Genomic DNA, 22,707 nt, shown 5'->3' with positions numbered 1-22,707 from the left:
CCCCGCCCCCAAGGGGTGGGCGTGGCATTCCTTAGCTCCGCGTCCACACGGGGACATGGGGACAATGTTCACGGTGGCTGCCATGTGTGTGACCATGAATACACGCATGGGACCCGCTGTCCTGAGTGCGGAGTTGGATGCGGGAACTAGTTTAAGGCCCCGGCCCTGTTTACAAATGAAAACCTGATGCATCCCCTTGAGGAATAAAGCAAACCGTGCACTGCTGTAAGTTCTCACTCACGCATTCCCACAAAAACCCTGCGTTCTCTTGTGAAAGCTACTGCTTCACGTATAAAAAGCAGAGTGCTGAACCTGAAGAATAGAGGCCTTGAGACCACAGTATAAGACAGATACACAGCGAAGCCAGGACTGAAGACGACATGAGTCTAGAGAGCCATGTCCTTACACTGTGAGAGACTAAGGAACCAGGCCACGGTCAAGGTCAAGGTCAAGGAGGGTAGTGATTGAGACTTCTCGACTAGGGGAAGTGTTCTTGTTTCTAGAAAAGCGAGCATGGCCCTTGGGTACCAGGAGACTAGAAAACCAGGCCTCAAAACTACAGGGGTCTGGAGAGCATGGCCTTTGGATCTCAACAGACTAGGGGGGCAGATCCTAAAACTGCAAGAACATGGATGCAGGTCTTGAGAATACTAGAGTAGAGAGACCGATATAGTGAAGGCGAAAGGAGACCAGATCATTAGATCAACAGAGCAAGAGCCCAGGGAGGCGGGCATCTAGATACCAAGAGACTAGGAAGACAGAGCTTAAACTAAAAGATAACAGATCCAGATCTTGAGACTACTAGACGAGACAACCAGTTCTTACAACTACAAGAAAAGGGAGCCAGGAGTTTTGATGCCAAGAATACAGGCGTTTAGGGAACCAAGCCTTTATATCCCAGGAGAGTAGGAACACAGGACCTGATCTGCAATTATGGAGGAATGTCTTGAGATTACATGACTAGGACAGCAAGTCTTGAAACTGCAGGACTCCCTTTTCCCTGATCTCTCCTTTTTCCCTGATCTTTCCGTTTTCCTTGCTACCGCTCCCTCCTGACTTTCTAGGTTCTAGCACTGGGATGCTCACGGGTTACTACGCGGCTACGCGCTCTACAAAAATCTTAAATAAAATAAATAAATAAATAAACCTGCGACCCCTTATTTTAGACACAAAGAGACTGGAGCGTCAGGCCTCCAGACTACAACTATAGTCACAATGACTTTAGACTGGGAGACTAAGGAACTAGACATTCAAATTCTAGGACATCAGAGAGTTAGGGCGTAAAAGTACAAAAATCTAGAGAGCCTGGCCATAAAACCAATAGACCAGAGATGCAGATTTGAGACTAAAAGAGTAATGGGGCCGCTCGAAAAAACTCTATGAACTAAATAGCCACATCTTGAGATTCCAGTATCGAGGTAGGAACAAGATGCAGTGAGCCAAGTTCTATGTCACAAGAAGACTAGGCAGAACATTATTTTAGAACCTCAAGGAACAAAAGAACCGAGTCTTTGGGCTTCATGAGACCAGGCTGTAGAGACTTTATATCCAAATAAACTGGGAAAATAAGTCTTGTGATCCGGAGAAATTCGGTAGGTGAGATTTGAGGTCAAAAGAGTCAAGGGTGCTTGATCTGGGAAACCCAAGGACACTTGAAAATACAATTCGATTGGAGATGCCAACTGACCTTTCTTAGTTCCAAGATCTTGGCCAGCTACTGTTCTTTCTTTACCGTAATCTCTACAAACCAACACTAAGTAATTGACCCTATCAACCTTTCTGAACCCACCCATCATTAACCCCTCTCAGCCTCCAAATATTCACCAGCCACAGTTGACCCCTTAATCCCCACCACCCATTCTTAATCCCAGACTTAACACCACAACACCGAAAGCCCACTGAATGCTAAAATACAAGGACCTGGATCATCCTGCAGTGCTCAGTACCAAAAAAATACACACCACATCATAAAATATAGGTATTTATTGTTGCTTACTTCATGATAATGTAGTGGTTAGACACACATAAATCAGACACACGAACACCCACACACACACAGTTTTATTGAAGAGCTTTTCCCGTGGCTCAGTCTTCACGAGGCATCTTTATACTAAGACGTCGTCCCAATATGAAATATGGCCATATGAACATGGTGCCAAATACGGCCAAGAAGCACCAGTTTTCATCATCAATCTAAAAATAGAGCAGGTCAGTCTTCGGTTGTCCCAAAGAGCCCCGGCAGAGCCACAGGTCAGAAATCAGAAATTGTAACTCAGCGTTGTCACAAGCTCAAGAGGAGCAAGAAGTGCTGGTGCCTAGAATCGATTGGTGAAGGTTTGCTATGTGCATGACTTAGAAGAGGATGATCTGGTGAAACATAACACATAGATTCAACTAGACATTGAAGATCTCACAGAATTACGACACGTGGGTGCTACCTGTGCTGGTGGTAAAGCGTGGGCGTTGTGGCTTTGCTGTACTAGGAGTCATACAGGCTTGTCCCCTGACCAGTGGTCATACAGGGGTAGATGGTGTGCATGGCTTATGAAAGCATTACAAAGTGTTGTTGTGTAGTGGAACGTGGGGTGCGGGGTAGTGCGGTTGGTACTTGTGTTGAGCTGCTGGATTTGTGACCCTAGTTGGCTGTTATGAAAAGGAATAATCTCTCAGGGGCCTCGTGTGTCCATCATCGCTAGGGGATGGGTATGCTGCTCTGTAGGGCATGACTAATTACATATTGGAGTAAGTTTAGGCCTCAACTCCTTCCACGCATACGGTCCTGTTGTCGGGCATGTGGTTTCTTTAAAGCCTATATGAACCACTGGCTACTTTAACAGAGGTGGAGTGCATTGGTTGTTCATAATTACATCATTCGTTTTAGTCCCTCCCCCAGAGTACCTAGGTTCCTACACTGACATTAAATGGGGGGGGGGGGGCTCTGATGTTCATACATCCCCCACTTCCCCTCTGGCAGCTTTCTGGCAAGGTACTGACCACGTGGAGAGAGGTCTCTCCCAGGCAAGGTCATTGACCTAATGGAAGGGGGTCCTTTTTCCATGTGATTAGGAGTGGGGGCCTTCTCCCCGAATGAAGCAGCACCCCAAGAGCATCCCCTCGGTTGAGTCTCTCCTGGATAATGAGTGGTGCTGGTCAAGAGTTTGCTTGTCTCTTTCAGAGCCTAAGCATGATATGGTGTGGCTGCAGCTAATTTGTCCTGTTAGTACATAGGGTCAATAAACCCCCCACTAGTGATATGGCTTTCAATTTCAATAAAAATGTAGTTTAAGACATTTTCAGTAGTTTTCTAATCTATATATGATACGTGTTTTTGGTTCCTCATCAAGTCTGAAATTTAATATATATCTGCATTTTCGTACGTAAAACGCCCTGTCCCATTGATGGCACCCAGACTATGTATGCATAGTTTGTGTTTGTCAGCAGTTTCATTCACATTACAAGTCGGTTACTGCTCCACTAGTATCTTCAATGAGTTGCCGAAGCCAATGGATCGGCAAAGGCTACTAGGTTTAGAGTCGGCTTCTTTCGGTTATCTAGCAAGTGCTTCACATTTTGAGAGTCCTCTAGCACGTAAAATACAGTTGAAATCTGCAAAATACAGCCACATCCCCAGCTCCCTCTGAAGGACCCACCAACGTAACTGAGTTAAAATATCCTTGGAGTGGACATAACCCCCTTGGTTTGGATACTACCCTCTCTAGAATGGACATACCTCTCTCTAGAGCAGACACATTGATCCCTGGAGCATACCCTGGCCTCCCTAGAACAGGTAGAAGCTCTTTAAAGTGTGCATAAGATGGTGGGATGGGCGTGGGAGGGTAGAGTGACTTTTGGAAGTAAAATTGGGGCAGATGGTAACTTTTGGAGGGGAGATGAGAAAGTTAGCCTGATCTAGAACATTTCCACTGAGGGTCAAATTGGAGGGATAGAGCAGATCTTGAAGAAGACTGGGAAGGAATGGGTGGTTATTAGGGCCAACTGGAAGGAGATGAGCGGCTCTTGGAGTGAACCTATAGTGCTCTCAGAACAGACCTAAAAAAATGTCATGGACATCTTGGAGAAGATGTAGGAGGACAGGACAGTACTTCAGGCGGAACTGGAAGGACAGGATAACTTTGGAGAAGGCTATGTGTGGACAAGAGGGTTCCTGGGGCAAACCTTGGAGGTGAAACGACTCTTGCAGCTGACCTGGAGCATTGGGCAGTTATAGGGACAGACTGAGAGGGACAGGCTAGAACCGGGCCTGGAGGAAAGGATGTCTCTCAGAGCACACTTGGAGGCTTGGGGATCTTGGAGGAGGTTAGAGAAAAGTGGGTGACTCGAGGAGCAGAAATGAGAGAATAGGATGATTCATGGGGCCAACCTGAAAGCCCCAGATAATTGTGGCAGCAGATTAAAGGGGACAGAGTGGCTCTTGGAATGGAACTGGGAGGAGAGGTTTGTGTTTAAAGCACACGCTGGAAAATTGGCAAACCAGAAAGAGGGTTGAGGAGGCGGAAGGGTTGAAGGGGACTTGGAGTACAGGAGGCAAAACAAGTGAGCTGCTGGAGCAAAACATGGAAGACCAAGCAGCTCTTCTCTTGAGTTAGATCTCAGCTACCGAATGATTGCCTGCTATGGGTCACATGGTGTGTGTGTGTGTCTTTCTGTGGCAGCACCAAATAAAGGTGATGAGCACGTTTATATTCCCCTCATTCCCATGCTTTGTCTTTCCACTCCTGGCACATTCATGCCACCTGTACCATTTAGTGTAAGTGTTTAGAGTAGGGATGCACTGGTTACACTTCAGCCGCACACAGGGAGCAGAAGTCACAACAACAGAGAGCGCGCAGGTGAAGAGGGTCTCAGAAAGTTTGCAAAGAAGGCATCAGTGAAGGGGACATTAAAGGGCAAAGGGCAGGGTGACCTCATAAGGCAGGAGGGAATCAGAAACGGAGATATCATATGACATCAGAGAGGTCAAGAGCCCTCGAGAAAAAAGACTGGATGTGTCTATAAAAAGAGATGGCACTGGAATCTTGAGAGAGCAGCATGGCGTCAGAGAGGGGAGAATCCACCCGGGGTTGTGAAGGGAAGATGTGACAAGCAGGAGTAAGAGAGTGCTGAGGTCTGCAGAGACGGAGGCAAGAGAGGAATACGTGAGTGCCAGGGCTCCATGTGGCGGCTAGGCCATGCGGGCATCAGAAGTGGGATCAGAAAAGAGAGTGCGAAATCAGAGAAGGGAGATGCCAAGAGGGCAAAGTGGCATTAGAACGGGAAGGGCAAAGGGGGAATCAGAATCAGAGAGTGCAAGAAGGCATACCCCAAATGAAGAAAGCAGAAGGCATATTGAGAGAGGACAATGGACATGAAGGCACCTAAGAGAGGAGAGGGCACAAGGGCATGATAAAAAAGAGGCTGGGAGAGAGGAAAGAGGGCAAAGAGAGCTGGCATGTGCCTATCATAAATTGAAGCTCTGGATAGACGGTAGATGCCAGGAGGGTATCAGAAATGACATGGGGCAACAGAGAATCAGTGAGGAGAAGGGGCACTGGAGCATCAGAGGAGAGGAGTGAACTGAAGCATGGGGGCACGGGAGAGAGAGGAGGGCATGATGCCCTCAGAGAGGGAAGAGAGCCTCAGGGCATCAGTTTGGGTATATGGTGAGGTAGGGAGGGTGATAATTGGAACAGTTCCTGGAGAGGAGAAGCAGATTCTACGGTAAAGGGAAGGTTGAGAAGCAATGCCACCCCATGAGAAGGAAATTCCAGCAGAGGGGCTGATCCCAGATATTAGGAGAGCAAATCAAGGTGGGCGGTTAAAAGAGATAAAGGCATTCTGAGACAGGGTGGCAGTAGTTCATAGAAGGGGCAAAACACCTTGACTGTAAGGCCCAAAATCGAGGTCAGAACAAACCCAAATGCATGCAGAGGGCAGGCCGAGGGCTACAACAGTGCACCCCACCCACAGGAAGGCTGCAGAGCGAGGACAGTGCAGTGCTCCAGGGCAGGCAGAGTACACTCCCACGAATACAGCAATACACCCACTCACAGGCAGGCCGAAGACCTTCCTGCCACCCACACAGGAACTGTTTTGACTGTCCATCCAGACACATGCAGGTCAGAGTTCACACAAAGCACGTGGCCGTGGGACTTCCTGCCGAGGAAGGGCCTGACATGTCCAGGAAGAGATAAGCGCCCAGGGTGTCCGGGCTGAAAAGTCAGTGGTATAGGACCTTTAGTGAAATGAAGGACTGTCTAATATCCGCCACAAAGTGGCGCTTGCAAAGGCACAGGGCGGTATCATCCCTCTGAGCAGAGGCAGGGATTTCCTTCCTGAAGAGCTGGTGTCCCTCACGAAGAAGGTGAGGCTTCCTTCCAGACGGCTTGGTGCCTCAAGCGAAGAAGGAGAGGCTTCCGCCCTGAAGAAGCGCTGGTTTCCCATGTGAAGAAGGAGAAACGTCTGCCCCGATAGTGGTTTTATCCCATCCTTCTCCTGGACGGAGAATTCATCGATCAGGACACCTCTGAGTGTCAAAGTACCCAGGCGGCTTTGCCAGCTCGTGGTCATCTGTGATCTTGAAATTTCGAACTCCAGAGGAGGCCTTAAAGTGCTTGAAGAAGAAATGATGGACATTCGCAGTGGATCTGGGTGTTCCCCGAAAGTCAGCTCAGCACCCTAGATAAGGCACATTGGCAGTGAAGGCTTTGAAATTGTCTGTCGCTGGGTCAGGGGGTTCGAGTTTGGGGATACTATTCACAGTTGTCTCTGAAAGCCGTCATGTTTCGCGGATTCTTTGATGCAAGAGTTTCTCATCCTATAAGAGAACAGTAGCACAGAGCGGAACAGATACACTTAGAACATGGCCGCTGATGGCTCGGAGCCTCTTGTCTTCTGGTGAATCCCAAGACTTCTCTGGACACTGGCGCCCATGAGCGATACATTCACCTCACTGTGCAGCCAATCAGCGCAGCAGACAACCGTTCACGTATAACACAAGTGATAGCTGTGAAAGATCTCTCTTTCTGCGAGTTCACAGTGCTGGCTCTGAAATGGAAGACCCCGAGGGTCTTGGGGTGCCACATCAGCTAGCAGTTGGTGTGCGAGTTCGAGTCGGGGCTCTCTGGGCAAGGCAGTGGAATAGAAGGCTTGCAGGTCTTGTATCGGAACATGCCAGAAATGTGGAAGGCCTGAAAGAAACAGAAAAGAAGCAGTGAGAACAATTGTAATATGATTTTTTTTGCAATGCTTGGAGCTCACATGAAGACCTGCGTGCTCTGTAACTCGGTCATGGGGAGCCAAAACAGAGCCCAAGACTTCAAAGGGCCAGGTCCAACAGTTAACATCTTAAAATATAAATAGTTTGCTTCCCATGTCTAAAAATCCACTAAAGTCAACGACACTGCTGAGGCTGACCGAGAACGAGGCAGTGCTGAAGGGAGGCAACGCCCTTTGAGTGAGACTTGAAGTGTTTTCTGTCCCTTCCAACAACTGTGAGTGCCCAGCATCTGAATTGGCATCCTCGTTGGCAGGTCAACCTCGGATAGGGGTCTTGGAACTCTTCCAAAGGGAGCCCTCACAGAGCCTCGCCATTGTATGGCCTGCTCCGATGTCACTACTGGAACCTGTCCCTCATTCCTTGATGTCATGGCATATCCCTCTCTGACCTCACTGCAATGGCCCACTCCACTCCTCTCAGAGCCATGGCCTGTTTCTTTCTTACCTTTTTGCTTTGTCCCATCAGCCTGCCCACCCCAATGCCATGTCTAGCCCCCTCCCCCATTTCCCCGCCATGCCTTGTCAATCTCCTGTCTTACTGCCATGACCCAGCTCTTCTCACCTCACAGCCATGACTCACCGCCACTCTCCTTCCTGCCTGCCATGGCCACGCCCCACCCTCTCACTGCCATTGCCCAGCTGGACTATCACCCATTGCTCAGCAGGGGCACAAACCACATCCTCTCACTGCCATGCTCTGCCATCATCATCAGTGCCTCTCCCCATGCCTCATTCATCTCACTGACATTACAGATCCATCTCTCGCCTACCTCACTGCCTTTCACAGCTAGCTTAACTAGCCGAACCCTGCGACCTTTGAATGCCACGCTTTCGACCTCTGTCAAACAGAGCCCCTCGCTCTCCCTTACCTCCATCCCTGCCCTCGCTCAGACTCACCCTCCCCACTGTCCTACCTCTTACTCTCCTGTATGGAGCTCGCTCTGTTTTGTACTCACAGAAGGGGTGGTAGGGTGACACAGCCACCCATTCTCGCCTGTCCAATAACCACTTTCGAGTGTAGACGCAGAGAAGTGCCTTCTATGTGCCCCGGTGATACCCTTGGATGTCTGAGAAGAGAGCCAGGGTGGCGAGGGAGGGATGGGCCCTGTGATAGACCTGGAGGGACAAGTCTTTGAGATAACAGTGTCACAGAGCATTGATGTACAGGTCTAAGATACAAGTCCTCTCAGAAAGGTCCTTGAATGGAAAGTCCTGCGAGACAGGCCTATGCGATACAGATCCTAAGGGACAGGACCTTCAAAGGGATGTCCTAAGGGACACATTCCTAAAAACAGGTTCTGAAGGCCAGGCACCTGATAGTGAAATCCTAAGAGACCGGCCCTTGAAAGTCAGGCCAATAAGATACAGGTCCTAAGAGAGAGGTCCTTGAAAGGAAAGCCCTAATGGACACATTCTAAATAAGCAGGTTCTATGGGACAGACCCCTTATAGGTTCTAAGGGACAGACCCTTGAGATTCACGTTCTAGGGACAAGTCCCTTAAAGTTAAGGTATTGGTGGAGATGTACTTGAGATTTATCCATAGGGCATGCCCTTCAGAGTCAGGTCTAAAGGGGCAGGCTTTAAGATACAATTTCTAAGGGACATGCGGTTAGGGAGCAAGTCCTGCGGCACAGGTTCTTTGGATACAGACTCTAAGGGACCAAAAGGCATATCTTACGGGATACATTTTTTTGAGTGACAGGCCCGGACAATCGGGCTCTGAGGGTCAGGCTCGTCAGGCTCGTATAAGGGAAAGGCCCTTTAGCGATAGATCCTGAGGAGAAGGTTGTTTGAGATACATTTATAAGATTCAGACCCCCAAATGTGCTGGCCATTGAGCTACATTTCTTGAGGGGCAAGCCTTTAAGATATTATTAATGCGAGGGACTCTTTGATTCATCGCGCGCGGGATAGCCCAGATAATCAATAAATATAAAGTCCGAGCTACCTGCCCATTTGCTCTCGTTAGTGGTTTTATTTGAGATGACACCCTGTTACGTTGGGGGCCTCGACTGCTGCAGCCTAGCGCGAATAAAGCAGTGCGCACGGCCTGTCACGTCTTTCGCATTAAACTGGGCAGGCGGGGCATGCGCAGAGCACGTGCACGTGGTCTGCCTGTGTAGATGCCCGTCATTTGGGGAATGGGCTCATATTTTTTCCCATCATGCTTTGACCCAGAGCAAGCGAGGGAAAGCGTACAAGGCGACTGAAAAAAAGAAAGAGAAATACTGAGAACCCGTGACAAAGTGAGCAGGAACTTGCTGGAATGAGGCAGTGTCCATGAGTGTCCAGTGGGGGTTAAAGAGGCCTGAGGTGGAATCAAGACTGTGCAACCTTGGGATTCGGCACGGCAACATTCATTAGCACCGGCTGCAGAACTTTGACCAAACTTTGTACTTTCCCAAGTTAAGCACTGATTGCACCACCTATGTGTGCAGGTGCTGCTAAGGGAGACTTTTCTTCTGAGAACCCCCAATCCCTCCCCCCCCCTCCCCGATGAGTGTGGGTATCTGAGCTGAGAGAGCTAAGGGTGCTGAATATCCCTGTGATTGGGCATATTACTGCTGGAACAAACTCAAGAAGTTTACTTTGGGTTATTTCTTGAAAAAAAAAATTCTTCAAGCCCCAAAACATTCAGTAGACGAGACTGGCTAGGTGACCTACATATTCATTCGTACCGTATAAAACACATATAAAGCCGATTTGATATTTGCATTGCAACGGTATTTCGAAAGTGGACTTCGCCAATCTAAAGTATTGTCATACAGGGATCTCTGCACAGTGCATATTATGAAGAGGCTGACTGTATGCAGCCTAACTTGATTCTATTAGTACACCCAATAATTAAACTCATAATGGCAGCAGGTTCTGAGATTTGGCAACAACATCCTATGTTGTCCAAAGTGCCAAAAGTCGTTACAGACGCTGCAGTTTCGGATATATACTGTTACAGGAAGTCATAGGAGATGATAGCGTCGATGATACCAACCAGACCTTCCAGGGCGGGCCTTCCTTTGAGAAGGAAAACACCAGGATTAAACACATCTTGCTAAGCATTGCTTGGTGCAGTTTGAAGTGTAAATGTGTCTTCAGTAGCAAAGGCCTGCATGAAAAGCAAAGGCCAGCATGAAAAGCAAAGGCCAGCATGAAAAGCAGAGGCCTGCATGAAAAGCAGAGGCCTGCATGAAAAGCAAAGGCCTACATGAAAAGCAAAGGCCTGCATGAAAAGCAAAGGCCTACAGGCCTGCATGAAAAGCAAAGGCCTACATGAAAAGCAAAGGCCTGCATGAAAAGCAAAGGCCTGCATGAAAAGCAAAGGCCAGCATGAAAAGCAAAGGCCTGCATGAAAAGCAGAGGCCTGCATGAAAAGCAAAGGCCTACAGGCCTGCATGAAAAGCAAAGGCCTACATGAAAAGCAAAGGCCTACATGAAAAGCAAAGGCCTGCATGAAAAGCAAAGGCCTACATGAAAAGCAAAGGCCTGCATGAAAAGCAGAGCTCTGCTAGCATCAGCATCCTCAACAAGAAATGCCGAGAGCTACAAGGAAACGGCAAATTTTGTTCTGACTTTTATTTTTCGCTTAGTCCTGTGGTTGGTGTACCTCTGTGCATTTTGTGTGGTCGTGATAACATTAAGGTTATGTATGTAGTATTGCACAAATTGGATTGTCTCTTGACATTAAGATATGTATTGTAGTTTTACTTCTTCGAGTGATGTTTAAAGAAGTGTGCGCAGACCACTTGAGTATACAGTGTTGCCGAAGAAGTGTGGAAAAATGTGCCCACTTCATCAGTAGGTATTCAGGGAGGTGTCAAGAAGTCCTAATCCATCCATAAGGTAGTGACCAATATTTATTTAAACTTTTTTTGTAAGCTGTGCCCAGTCGGTCTCAGACCTTATTCAGTAATATCGATCAAAACTGTGCCCTGTTCACCCTGCCAAGACTTAGGTCCTAATTATTATGTCGGGCAGATCATAACCGACAGGCCGTCGGTCCATCCGACATCTGCGGCAGCGGATTGCGATACTGGCAGTCAGAGCGCATTGGGGAGGTGGAAAGATCGCTGCCTCCAACAGGCTCAAGGAGCCCGTCGGAGCCTAATCCATACAATGGAGATAGTGCCTGCGGAGGGATCGCAGTAAGGATTAGGATGTCAGTTTCTGACAGCCTTTTCATGGCAGTCTGGCTGCCAATGAAAAGCTGGCGGAAAGTGACTTTAGGGGCCCCCAGCTGGGCCCCCATCACCCGTGGGCCTCTGCTATGTGATCCAAGTGGCTCCAAAAACATCCACACACTGTGTGTCAGGCACCACATGGTGCCTAGCGCAGGGTGCGTGAATGTTTAAGACATGCCATTTTCTACAGCAGCTTGTTATGAGGGCCTTTTCCGGGCCGCAGCACAAGCCACAATTGAAAACGGCATGTTTACGACCGCCTGCACAGCGGTCGTATCGTAATTAAGCTGTCGGGACCGCCGACTCCTTGTGGGATGGTCTGGAGACCAAAACAATGGCGGTCGGACACTCGTCCGACTGCCATCGTAATGAGTCCCTTAGTAGCAAAGGGGGTCATTAGGATGGCGGGCGGACTTAGTCCACGCGCCATCCTATGGACCATAAGGGCGGGGGTCCCGTGGGTGGAATTAGGATGCGGCCGCCACAGTGGCGGCTGCATCCTGCATTTATAACATTGTGGCGGGCGGTGCTCTCTGCACCACCCCCCGTGTGCACCCCCCACCCCTCCTTCACTTTGGGGGCCCGCAGGGGGCTCCCAAAGTGGAGACCGCATGCCTTTCCACCGTTCGTTTTTCTGCGCAACCTCCCACTTTCCACCTGCCCAGGCCCATCGTAATATGGCTGGTGGTGTCTAATAGACACCGCTACCATATTATACCTTTTCCGCCCGGCCGCAAGGCAGCCGGGGCGGAAAAGCGGCGGACGGTCTTGCCGCCCGCCGAGGTCCTCCCCGCCGAAAAAGCGGCGGACGGTCTTGCCGCCCGCCGAGGTCCTCCCCGCCATAATGGCGGGGGGGAAAACAAGCGTGGATGTCGGGAGGATTGCCTCCGCCAGGCTGGCGGTAGCCACCGCCAGTCTGGCGGGGGCAATCCGCCCGACATCATAATGGGGCCCTTAGTGTCCTAATTTGTAATTTATTTTGAATTGCCAGATAAATTAATGTTGAAACCTAAGTTATTCTCCATCTGAGATTACTAGCTCTTCATCCGCTAGAGAATGACAATTCTCAAGTTGAGTTCCCTATACTGGGCTCTGAACCCATGACTTACAGGAGGCACATATCTCCACAGCCAAGGTTCCGCCCACTGATCTATTTTACTGGTATCTGGCCGGCCCATGTCACTTCCTTTTCAGTGAGTTTGTAATACCTTTGTCTCCAGTCGATAATGTCTCCTTCAGCTCTTCCTCCTTAGTGTGTGATATTTCTTCCAACTCACCTCTCCATCCTCCGTGTTAATACTTCCATCCCTCCCCACTGCGACATTTCTTCCACCACTTCACAGCTTGATATTCTTTGCATCTCTCTTCTCCCTACTCACTATAGGCTCCTTGGTCCTTATAGCAGCACTGAACATATAATTCCCAGTCCTATGAGTTTCCGTAATCTCCCCGCTGCGACATTTCTTCCACCACTTCACAGCTTGATATTCTTTGCATCTCTCTTCTCCCTACTCACTATACTATAGGCTCCTTGGTCCATATAGCAGCACTGAACATATAATTTCCAGTCCTATGAGTTTCCGTAATGAAGGCTGGCTTTTTAGTGATAATCCCCATGGGGTTCTCCTCTGTGATTAAAGGGTGTCCCTTTGCATTTTTAAACTGGCCTCTCACCTCTGCCAGTACTTTATGTGCATCCTTGAAACTTATTTGTCTCAAGTGTTTTGTGTTTGCTGAGTTCTACTGTTTTTGACTGACTGCACCTGCCATTAGAACTTTATGAATAGCTTTTATGACAGTTTGGGCCCACTGACATACCATGTACCATTTTATTGCAGGGAATCAGTGGTCACGCATCGTCAGTTGTGTAGGTTCCCCATACTTTGCAACCTCACTTACAGATACGCCAGTACTCGAGATGCATTGTAGTTATATTGTACTGGGGAGGATGTTAGTGCACACCGATCTATCACTGATTTTTTTTTTTTTAAAGACCTTTATTGTACACTTATAGAAATACACAGCACAAGGCCTACAACCTCAAGGGCCAGCCGTAAACATTTTTTGGTACTCATCATTGTTTTCGGTGTTGAACCACAGCCGTGTAGCCGACAACCCTGGGGTCCGGCGGCATAATATCATTAAGCTTACTTGGTATCAACTGGGTCATATGTCGGGTAAGTCATAGGTCTAGTATTTTTTCTTTTTATTATAAGTAACTGTGCAACTAAAACCAAGATATCAACCTGTACGCTAATTCACACTATGTCCATATTTTGTTGCTGTGTGGTGGGATATTTGCGTTACTGTCACAGTCATACTGCATGAATGCACACTCACCGATCTATCACTGATGTATAGCGCCAAAACCAGCTACTGGAGTAGGAGGTGGAATCCAGCTACTAATGCCATGTTGTCCCAGTTGCCAGGCCATGCACGGATGGTTTACTTCTCAAACCCTTGCTTTATACCGTTATATAGGCACTGTTATTGGTGCGAGTAGTGACATTGGGCAGTGCCAGTGATTGAAGTGGGCAATCCCTGCAGTAGTGGTGGCTGATGCCCATCCAAGATTTTTTTCTAGTAGCTTTTATTCAAGCCTAATAAAAGTATTAGTCTCTCAAATTCTTTTAAAAAGGTAATCAACATTATTGGAATATTTCATTAGTGCCCCTTCAGAACTTCAAGATTGCTAGTTCATATATTCAAAAATTGAGCTGTAAAATTCAACACTTGGCATTGACTTTTTCAAAATGCTATCAATGAATGGAGACGCACATTCCACGCACACAGGCCACCATTAAATTGTTTCCGAGCACCATGTCTTCAGAGTCAGGCCTTGAGATACAGATTTATGGATTCCAGGTCTTCATTGGATGGCTATTTAGAAACAGGTTAGTATGGAAAGGCCTTGGATGTACCGGTCCAGTGAAACAGATCCCTTAGGTGGAGAGCTTGTGTGATGGTTCCTTAAGTAGCATTTCTGAGGGAAACACCAATGGAGTACTGATCCTGAGGTACAGATTGCTATGGGAATGGCCCTGAGGGAAGGACAAGTGACTTAGACTCGGACAAGACGGAGGTCCTCATCCTGGGCTCCTCACCCTCCGCCTGGGACGACTCCTGGTGGCCTCCTGCCCTGGGCACCGCACCCAAACCGACAGACCATGCACGCAACCTGGGCTTCATCCTGGACTCCTCCCTCTCCATGACCAGGCAAGTCAACAACGTCTCCTCGGCGTGCTTCAACATCCTACGCATGCTACGGAAGATCTTCTGGTGGATCCCCACCGAGACCAGGAAGACCGTCACCCAGGCCCTCGTCACCAGCCGACTGGACTACGGCAACGCCCTCTACGCCGGTACCACCGCCAAGCTCCAGAAGAGACTCCAGCGGATCCAGAACGCCTCAGCCAGACTCATCCTCGACATCCCACGAACCAGCCACATCACCAGACATCTGAGAGACCTTCACTGGCTCCCCGTCAACAAAAGAATCACCTTCCGCCTCCTCACCCACGCACACAAAGCCCTACACGACCAAGGGCCGAGCTACCTCAACAGCCGGATCAACTTCTACGCTCCCAAACGCCACCTCCGATCAGCCAACCATGCCCTCGCCGCCGTCCCCCGCATCCGAAGAGCGACTACAGGAGGAAGGTCCTTCTCCTACCTGGCCGCCAAGACCTGGAACTCCCTCCCGACCGACCTGTGCCTGACCCAAGACCACCTCTCCTTCAGGAAGAAGCTGAAGACCTGGCTGTTCGAGCAGTAGCGGCACCCCCCCCCCCCCCCCCCCCCCCAGCGCCTTGAGACCCTACGGGTATGTAGCGCGCTCTATAAGTGTCACTGATTGATTGATTGACTTACAGATCTGAGAGCTAGGACAGTGAGGTACAGGTGCTCAGACAATGACCACTGAGGTACAGATCCAGAATGAGGAGCAGACCGTTGATGTACACGCCCGCCAAAGACAGAGCCATGAAGTACTGATCCTGAATAACAAATATTTGGGGCACATGCCCTGAGGGACAGCCCTTGGAGTGCCGATCCCAAGAATGTCATGTGCAGCAAGCCCATGAGATCTAGTCCTGAGTTACACTTCCGAGTGGGAAGTTCTGGGTGCAAATAACCTGGTGTTATGATATACCTGCCAGGCTTCTGAAGTTCATCAACCTGAACACCCACAAGTCAGAGCAGTAGGCATATTTTCCATCTAGTACTGTCTGCATGTGCAACATTAGCATCAACACCTACTACCCGAAGCAATTGAGTTACCACCCAATACTGCCTGGAAGTGCTCTGCTATCGGAATAAACGGGTACTATCCAAATCACCGGACTGCAGAGACCGCACTACTCATTCTGTTCTGGGATGCTTCAGAAACCTAAGCAATGCCAAACTTTGAGTTCTAAACCATGCATTCAGAGCTGTTAAGGCTTGCCTTGAAAAAGCCATGGCCCGCTGGCCCTTTGGGCGAAACACGTGTCAGCGGTTCCTGTGTTCACTTGCATTTGACGAAAGATAAAAAAAACTTAAAAAACAGTATTCTACTTCCTGTATCCATTACGCCAATCCAGAATTTGGGATTTCCTTACCCTAGGATTTTACGTACTTACCTCTGGCACAAACCTATCACATTTTCGGAAGACTGCCCAAAGCAGTAGACTGACCTACCACCCAGTCCTGCCATTATAGACACTTACCACTCAGCAGATTAACCACCCAATATTCCCCCAGCGACCATAAAGGGCCCCATCAGGAGCAACAGACTTTCCAATCAGGATGCTCTGCGCATGCTCTGCCAACATAAACACTCACCACCCACAGCAACAGACTAACACCCAGTATTGACCTGACCGTACGGTGCCAACATAAAAAAAACACTACCTGAATAATAGAAAGACTTACCACCCAATATGCCACCAGAAGGCCCTGGATGTACCCCATCACCACATCGGAGGGGTGGTGTCTATAGTCGGACACCCGCGTGAACCCGGTGTAGAGCGCCAACATCACCAGGATAAACTGCACCAGGGGCCGAAGAACCCGGGCCCCGCGCCAGGTGAAACGGGCCTGCAGGTAGAACTGCAAAACAGAAGAAAATAAAGATGTTAGAACAGGGCACACAGGGCAGAGGAGAGAGAAAAAACAAGATGAGAAGGGTAGATGAAGAGTAAAGGGTGAAGAGGAATAAAGGATCAAAGGTGGGATAGAGAACAAGTCTGAGTAAGATTGAGACAGGGTAAAGAGTATGACTAGGGTGAAATAAAGCGTGTTAGAAGAGAGAAAACAGGAGCAGGGCCGAGAGAATGGACAATATAACAAGCATTGGAAATGCAATAGGTCTCGCACCATTAGAGTTAGTGCTTTTAGAATTGTTTATGGGTTTTTTTTGTAAATGTTTAGCATTTTTGTTTCCTGTAGCCAATGCTAAAGAATTACAAATAAAAAAAAGCCATAAACATTTCTTAAAGCTGTAACTGAAATGGTCTGAGACCTATTGCACTGTGTGAGGGTGAGGGGTTGAGGGTGAGTGAGGGTGAGGGTGAGGGTGGGTGAGGGTGAGTGAGGGTGAGGGGTTGAGGGTGAGTGAGGGTGAGTGAGGGTGAGGGGTTGAGGGTGAGTGAGAGTGAGGGTGAGTGAGGGTGAGTGAGGGTGAGGGGTTGAGGGTGAGTGAGTGAGGGTGAGGGTGAGTGAGGGTGAGGGTGAGGGGTTGAGGTTGAGGGTGAGGTGTTGAGGGTGAGTGAGGGTGAGGGTGAGTGAGGTGTTGAGGGTGAGTGAGGGTGAGGGTGAGTTAGGGTGAGGGGTTGAGGGTGAGTGAGAGTAGTTGAGGCTGAGTGAGGGTGAGTGAGAGTGAGGGTGAGTGAGGGGTTGAGGGTGAAGGTTTGAGGGTGAGGGTGAGGGGTTGAGGGTGAGTGAGGGTGAGGGGTTGAGGGAGGGTGAGTGTGGGTGAGGGTGAGTGAGGGTGAGTGAGGGTGAGGAGTTGAGGGTGAGTGAGGGTGAGGGTGAGTGAGTGTGAGGGGTTGAGGGTGAGTGAGGGTGAGGGTGAGTGAGGGTGAGGCTGAGGTGTTGAGGGTGAGTGAGGGTGAGTGAGGGTGAGTGAGAGGTTGAGGGCGAAGGGTTGAGGGTGTGAGGGTGAGGGGTTGAGGGTGAGTGAGGGTGGAGGGTGAGGGGGTGAGGGTGAGGGGGTGAGGGTGAGGGGTGAGGGGGTGAGGGGTGAGGGTGAGGGGTGAGGGGGTGAGGGTGTGGGGTGAGAGTGAGGGGGTGAGGGTTAGGGGGTTAGGGTTAGGGGGTGATTGTTAGGGGGTGTGAGCGTTAGGGGGTGTGAGCGTTAGGCGGTGTGCGGGTTAGGGGGTGTGAGGGTGAGTGTGAGTGAGGGGGTGTGAGGCTTCGGGTGTGTGACGTTGCGTGAGTGTGTGTGAGGGTGAGTGAGGGTGTGAGAAATAATAATAATAATAATAATAATAATAATAATATGTATTGCTATGGAGGGCACATTTGGAGATGCTTTCTGTTTACAGAGTGTCCTTTGCAGATAAGAAATGCACCAAACAGAAAAAAATACAATATATGTGTATATCTGATATTTTGGAAGGAGGGCAGCTAAGTGCCTTGCATTTTAGTACAGGTGTGATTTGAATTGCCAAGCTCTTTCAAGACAATTGGACATTATTGCAATCCGAGAAGCCAACCACACCCTTCAAGTGCAAACACTTGTTCTGCCTCCAGGAATTTCCAAAGACTGCTGAATAACCATTTCATATTTTAGTTAATGGCGGGGGCAGTGGGAAGTGTTTTCATATATTGTCCGAAATCACATTCTCACCCCCCCCCCCCTCAGTCCCAGCTAAATAAAAAAAAAGTAACAAAGTAACGATCCCATGTATGTTTCTGTTCTTAAAATATTAAAAAAAACAACCTGGCCATATTAAAATGTTGCACTAAAAGCGTCGAAAAGCATTGGTGTGAGACCCATTTGTGCCTCGAAGCCTCGAAAAGTTGTAAGATAGGCGCTTGGGCTCCTCTGTAGGATGGAAGAGAGAATATGTGTCTAGGGTCCTCTTTTAAATTTAACATTTAACCCCTGATGTGCTTTTGAGAAGCTTTACCGCGTGTTATGTCATAGGTCACGTGTAGAGCGCCTGCGCCGCCTCAATGCGCTGCTGTACAAAAAACACTTCAAAGAGAGGGGCAGGCATGCTTCCCAATGAGGCTGCCAGCTTACCCTGGATGCTATAAACAAAGAGGGCGTTCGATTAAACCGCTGCTCCAGCACGATTAATCTACATTTTTTCAGCGCCATTAAATCTGATTTTCCAGCACTAATCGTGAAACCCCTGATACAGTGGAGGCGGATTTAATAAAAAACAAGTAAAAAAAATCAGGAAACCACACTAGAGGATTAAGAAGTTCTTCACAAAATATATATTTTATTGTATGTGGCTGGAGAAAAATGTAAATAATTAAAGGGTATGGTCTTTTGAGTAAAATTATGCAAGTACAAATGCTACAGGACAGTTTCCTCTGCTCCCGGCTCCCTTTCTAGTGTCGCCTTTATCGCTCAAACTCATTTGGCGCTGCGTAGGCATTTGAATTTGGTGAAACCCGCATTTACCAAAAATAATATGCATTTGCTTATGCATACGATAAGTAAGGATCGTGTGTAATCGCCTATCCTTTAATTATTAATAATGACCTGGCGATAATAAAGTGTCACAATAAAAGTGGTGAAAAGCATTACTGTGAGACCCTTTGTGCCTCGAAACGTTATTCGATAGGCGCTGGAATGCCTATGCTTACTTGGCAAAACAAAAACAAAACAAAGATGGAAAAGGGGCTTATATTTAAAAACACGTTATCAATTGCGTTCTGATATAATACAGGGAGCGATTTGATTAAGCACAGGGTGGCTTGGTGTGATAAATAGAATATCAATTCTGGATGTCATTTCACAATTGGAACACACGTATATTACTGAAATGAGCCTAGTCGCAATGCACGTGTCATAAGTCTATGTACTGAAATATTTTCCAAGTACTAATTCAAGAGCTTATTTTATTGCATGAGCATAAAATAGTATAGAGTGCATTGCATGCGTGTTACTTCAATGAGACGGCCAAACAAAATGTGTACATGCTATAATGCCTCTTATAACACACTTTACCTTCACCCCTTCCATTCAACTGTGAAAAGTCTCTTCCGCGTTTTCCACAGGAAATGACGCACCTCCCTATCTTCAAATGATCCCTACGAACAATTGTCACGCTCTCCCACTAAAGCACTCCCATTTGTATGCAAGTTAAATATTTATTATATAAGAAATGTCATTTTCTATGGCTGTTCAAACGTAAAGCGCACTAACAACCATTAGATGGGCGGAGAAGCACAAGATACAATAAAGAAATCATAAGCATGAGCGTGAACAAAAAGCGAAAGAGAAAGCAGGGTAACCTGACCCAGGAGGGGGGAGGAGGGAGGAGAAATGCGTCTCGGCCGGAGCAGGGGGCGGAGCAGGGAGAGCGGGCTTTGAAATGTACTTCACACGGCCGGCTGGTCGTGAAACTGAAAGCATGGCCGGCCGGCCGTGAAAGCCTTTGATGCCGCAGGGGGTGGAGCGGCACCAGCTGGGAGAGTAGGCAAGGCAGGCGGCTGGGGGCATGTGCACGCGCTTTTAAGCTCAATGCGCATGCGCATTGAGCTTAAATTTCTCGTGCACTGCAAGGAATCGCCACGATTCCTTGCAAGTTGGATAAAGAGTGGATAAGCCACCATAGTCTCGCTTGCTCGATGCGCATGCGCATCGACAGGCGAGACCTAAAAAGGTAAGGGACCAATCAAGAGTGAGGGAAGGATAAAGGACTTAGAAATCAGGAGAGAGAATAATGGGAGTTCAGATGAGACCGTGTGACACATATGACTTTAGGGATAGAATTAAGGTTCGGTAAAGAGAATAAAGGCCCTGAATGTAGAGAAAATAAAGAGGTGGGAAGTGAGGAGAACGAGGAACAAAGTAGGGTGTGTAATTCATGGAAAATATTCAATATTGCAAGAGACAAGAGCAGAGGGTGAAGACTGTAAACACTGCACTGCTTGATGTACAGATCCACTGGCTGCAGATACAGCACTGCGTGTGGCACTCGGTGCAGCCGGACAGAAGAACAGGCTGTAAACAGTGACTTGATTATACCACCCCGTGCTTGGGTAGACAGACAAGCTCTACAATGGACTGCTTATCTCCTGTGCTTAGAAAAGGGAGACACACAGCCATGGAAGAGACCTATATCTCAGGATTTCCTGTTGTGCGAAACGTTTCCTTTCAGGGCTTCCGGTCACGTGACAGTGATCCTTCTTTTTTTAGTCCCTTCTTCTTGCCTTAACGTTAGATTATGGAATCCTCCTCCAAGCTAGACCTAAAAGTAATTTCATACACAATCCCCCGGTGGGCCGCATGGGTGGGGGCCAGTTTTGGACCGCTGGGGGCTGCTTTTGTTACAGGGTCGTTTTTGCAGCCCTGGCAAAGAGCGCGGTCGCACCTCCAACACCCCTCTGGTGGGGGCTGCTGAGCACTTTGCCAGGGCTGGTTTTGGTTCCCAGTCCGGCCCTGGGTGCCACTGAGGCAGGGCTGAGGCCACAGAGAGAGGAAACGGGTCGAGGTAGCGCTCCTAACAATGTGGGGTGCTCGAGAGAAGTGGAGGCGGCAAGAAGGCCACAACGAGGCACATGAGACGGTCCAAGACAGCGCCGACCACTGAGAGAGATATGGCAGTCTGAATCAGCGCTCTAATTAATGTGAGGTGCTCAAGAAGGGTGGAAGAGGCAGGGAGACCACGCCGAGGGGCATGTGATGAGCAGAGACGGCGCTGGCACCACAGTGGGATGAGATTAGGGAGTCAGAGACAAGCTGCGTGGGCTGAAAAGGCCCCAGGGCAGAGCCACGCAGGTGAGACGGACGGGACGGAGACCGCCCTAGACTACTGTCTGACATGGGAGATCGCCTGAAACCGCCCAGAGCACAGATAAGCGACTTGAGCGGACAGAGCCCAAGATCACAGCTAGTCAGGGCAGGTGGTCTGGGAAAGCCCAGGAGCACAGTTAGACATGCACGGTGAGGGACAGGCCCAGACTACTGCCAGGCATGCGAGATAGGAAGAGACAGCCCCAGGCCATAGCTGGACCAGTAAAACCTGAGAAAGAAGGCGCTTGATTTTCTGTGAAAGGGGCAGAGAAAACATACCGTTCACTTACGGGGTAGCGGCGTTGTAGCTTCCAGGGAGGTACTGTCTTATCGAGTGAAGGCTTCCTTCACTTCATGCAGGGAGTGTGCTCGTGCAGGTGTGAAGCCCCTGTCCCAGTGGCGTAACCGTGTAAAATTAAGACCCTTCGCCCCACACACACACAGAATGTGATGAGGGGTTTAGGTTCAATTGCCTTTGGCTAACTGCTCCCCCCACGCGTTTGGGGGGCTCTGAAGGCACCGCGGGGGCTGCATGCAGGGCCAAAGTGGGGGAAACAAAAACAGCCCTGGCAAAAATGCTTAAACCTGCCTGGTTCCCTTCGTTTTCCTGCACAACCTCCCACTTTCCAACCATCCATCCATCCGTTCTCCCTGTCTCATTTTCTCCTCTATCCCTCTCGGGTAGCTTTCTCTCCACCTCCCTCCCTCTCTTGCTGTCTCTCTTGAATCCTCCTCTGCTTGCTACAGTTAATCTCGGAAAGGTGACAGAGGCACCAGAGGGGCCCTGGGCCTTCAACGGCCTCCAAAGGTTCCAGACCACCGGGGAAATAGAATACACGACAGCATAAAAAGAGGGTCCGGCCTGGCTCCATGGGCCATCGCTACGAATCTACCCCGCCTTCACCGAAGGCGCTATGGTGTTAGGGCTCCTTTCGCCCTTTAAGGCAAGTGGCAGATGCGTCACTCAGAGGCTTCCTCCATTGCACGCGGGGGTGGCCAGCTGTCCCGTCCAGACCCGGCCTGACCTTCGGCGCCATGGCCTTGGGCTTCCAGCCAGAGGGACGAGTGTCTGAAAAGGTATCCTCCTCCACACGCCGCATAAAGCGCATATTGTCACACGCTGCGCCCAGAGCCCCATCACTGACGCCGCATTGCCCGCCCCAAGGCAGCACAAAAGCGGCTTCAGTACCTCTGTCCTTGGCCCGGCCGGGGGCCCCAGGGAGCTGAATGGGCTCTCCTCCATGGCAGGCCGCCCCTCTCTGCCCACCGTCTTCATTGATAATCCCAGAACAAGCGCC

General features: G+C 49.2%; 1 protein-coding gene across 2 annotated transcripts in view; it reads right to left on the bottom strand.

Moving 5' to 3' along the window:
* Positions 1-1,967: 1,967 nt before the first annotated feature.
* Positions 1,968-22,707, bottom strand: part of LOC147748690 (phospholipid phosphatase 3-like) — a 90,650-nt gene continuing 69,910 nt past the window's right edge. For both annotated transcript variants that reach the window (XM_086963571.1, XM_086963573.1), the window contains 2 exons: positions 16,363-16,539; positions 1,968-7,187 (listed from right to left, as the gene is read on the bottom strand). In XM_086963571.1, coding sequence (XP_086819697.1) covers positions 7,086-7,187; positions 16,363-16,539 — 279 coding nt within the window. In that variant the 3' untranslated portion in view covers positions 1,968-7,085. The remainder of the gene's footprint in view (positions 7,188-16,362; positions 16,540-22,707) is intronic.

Source organism: Lissotriton vulgaris, chromosome 1_1, assembly GCF_964263255.1.
Source record: "Lissotriton vulgaris chromosome 1_1, aLisVul1.2, whole genome shotgun sequence".
NCBI classification, from domain to species: Eukaryota; Metazoa; Chordata; class Amphibia; order Caudata; family Salamandridae; genus Lissotriton; species Lissotriton vulgaris.
Note: the sequence above shows the minus strand (reverse complement) of the source record. Positions and strands in the feature narration are given on the sequence as shown.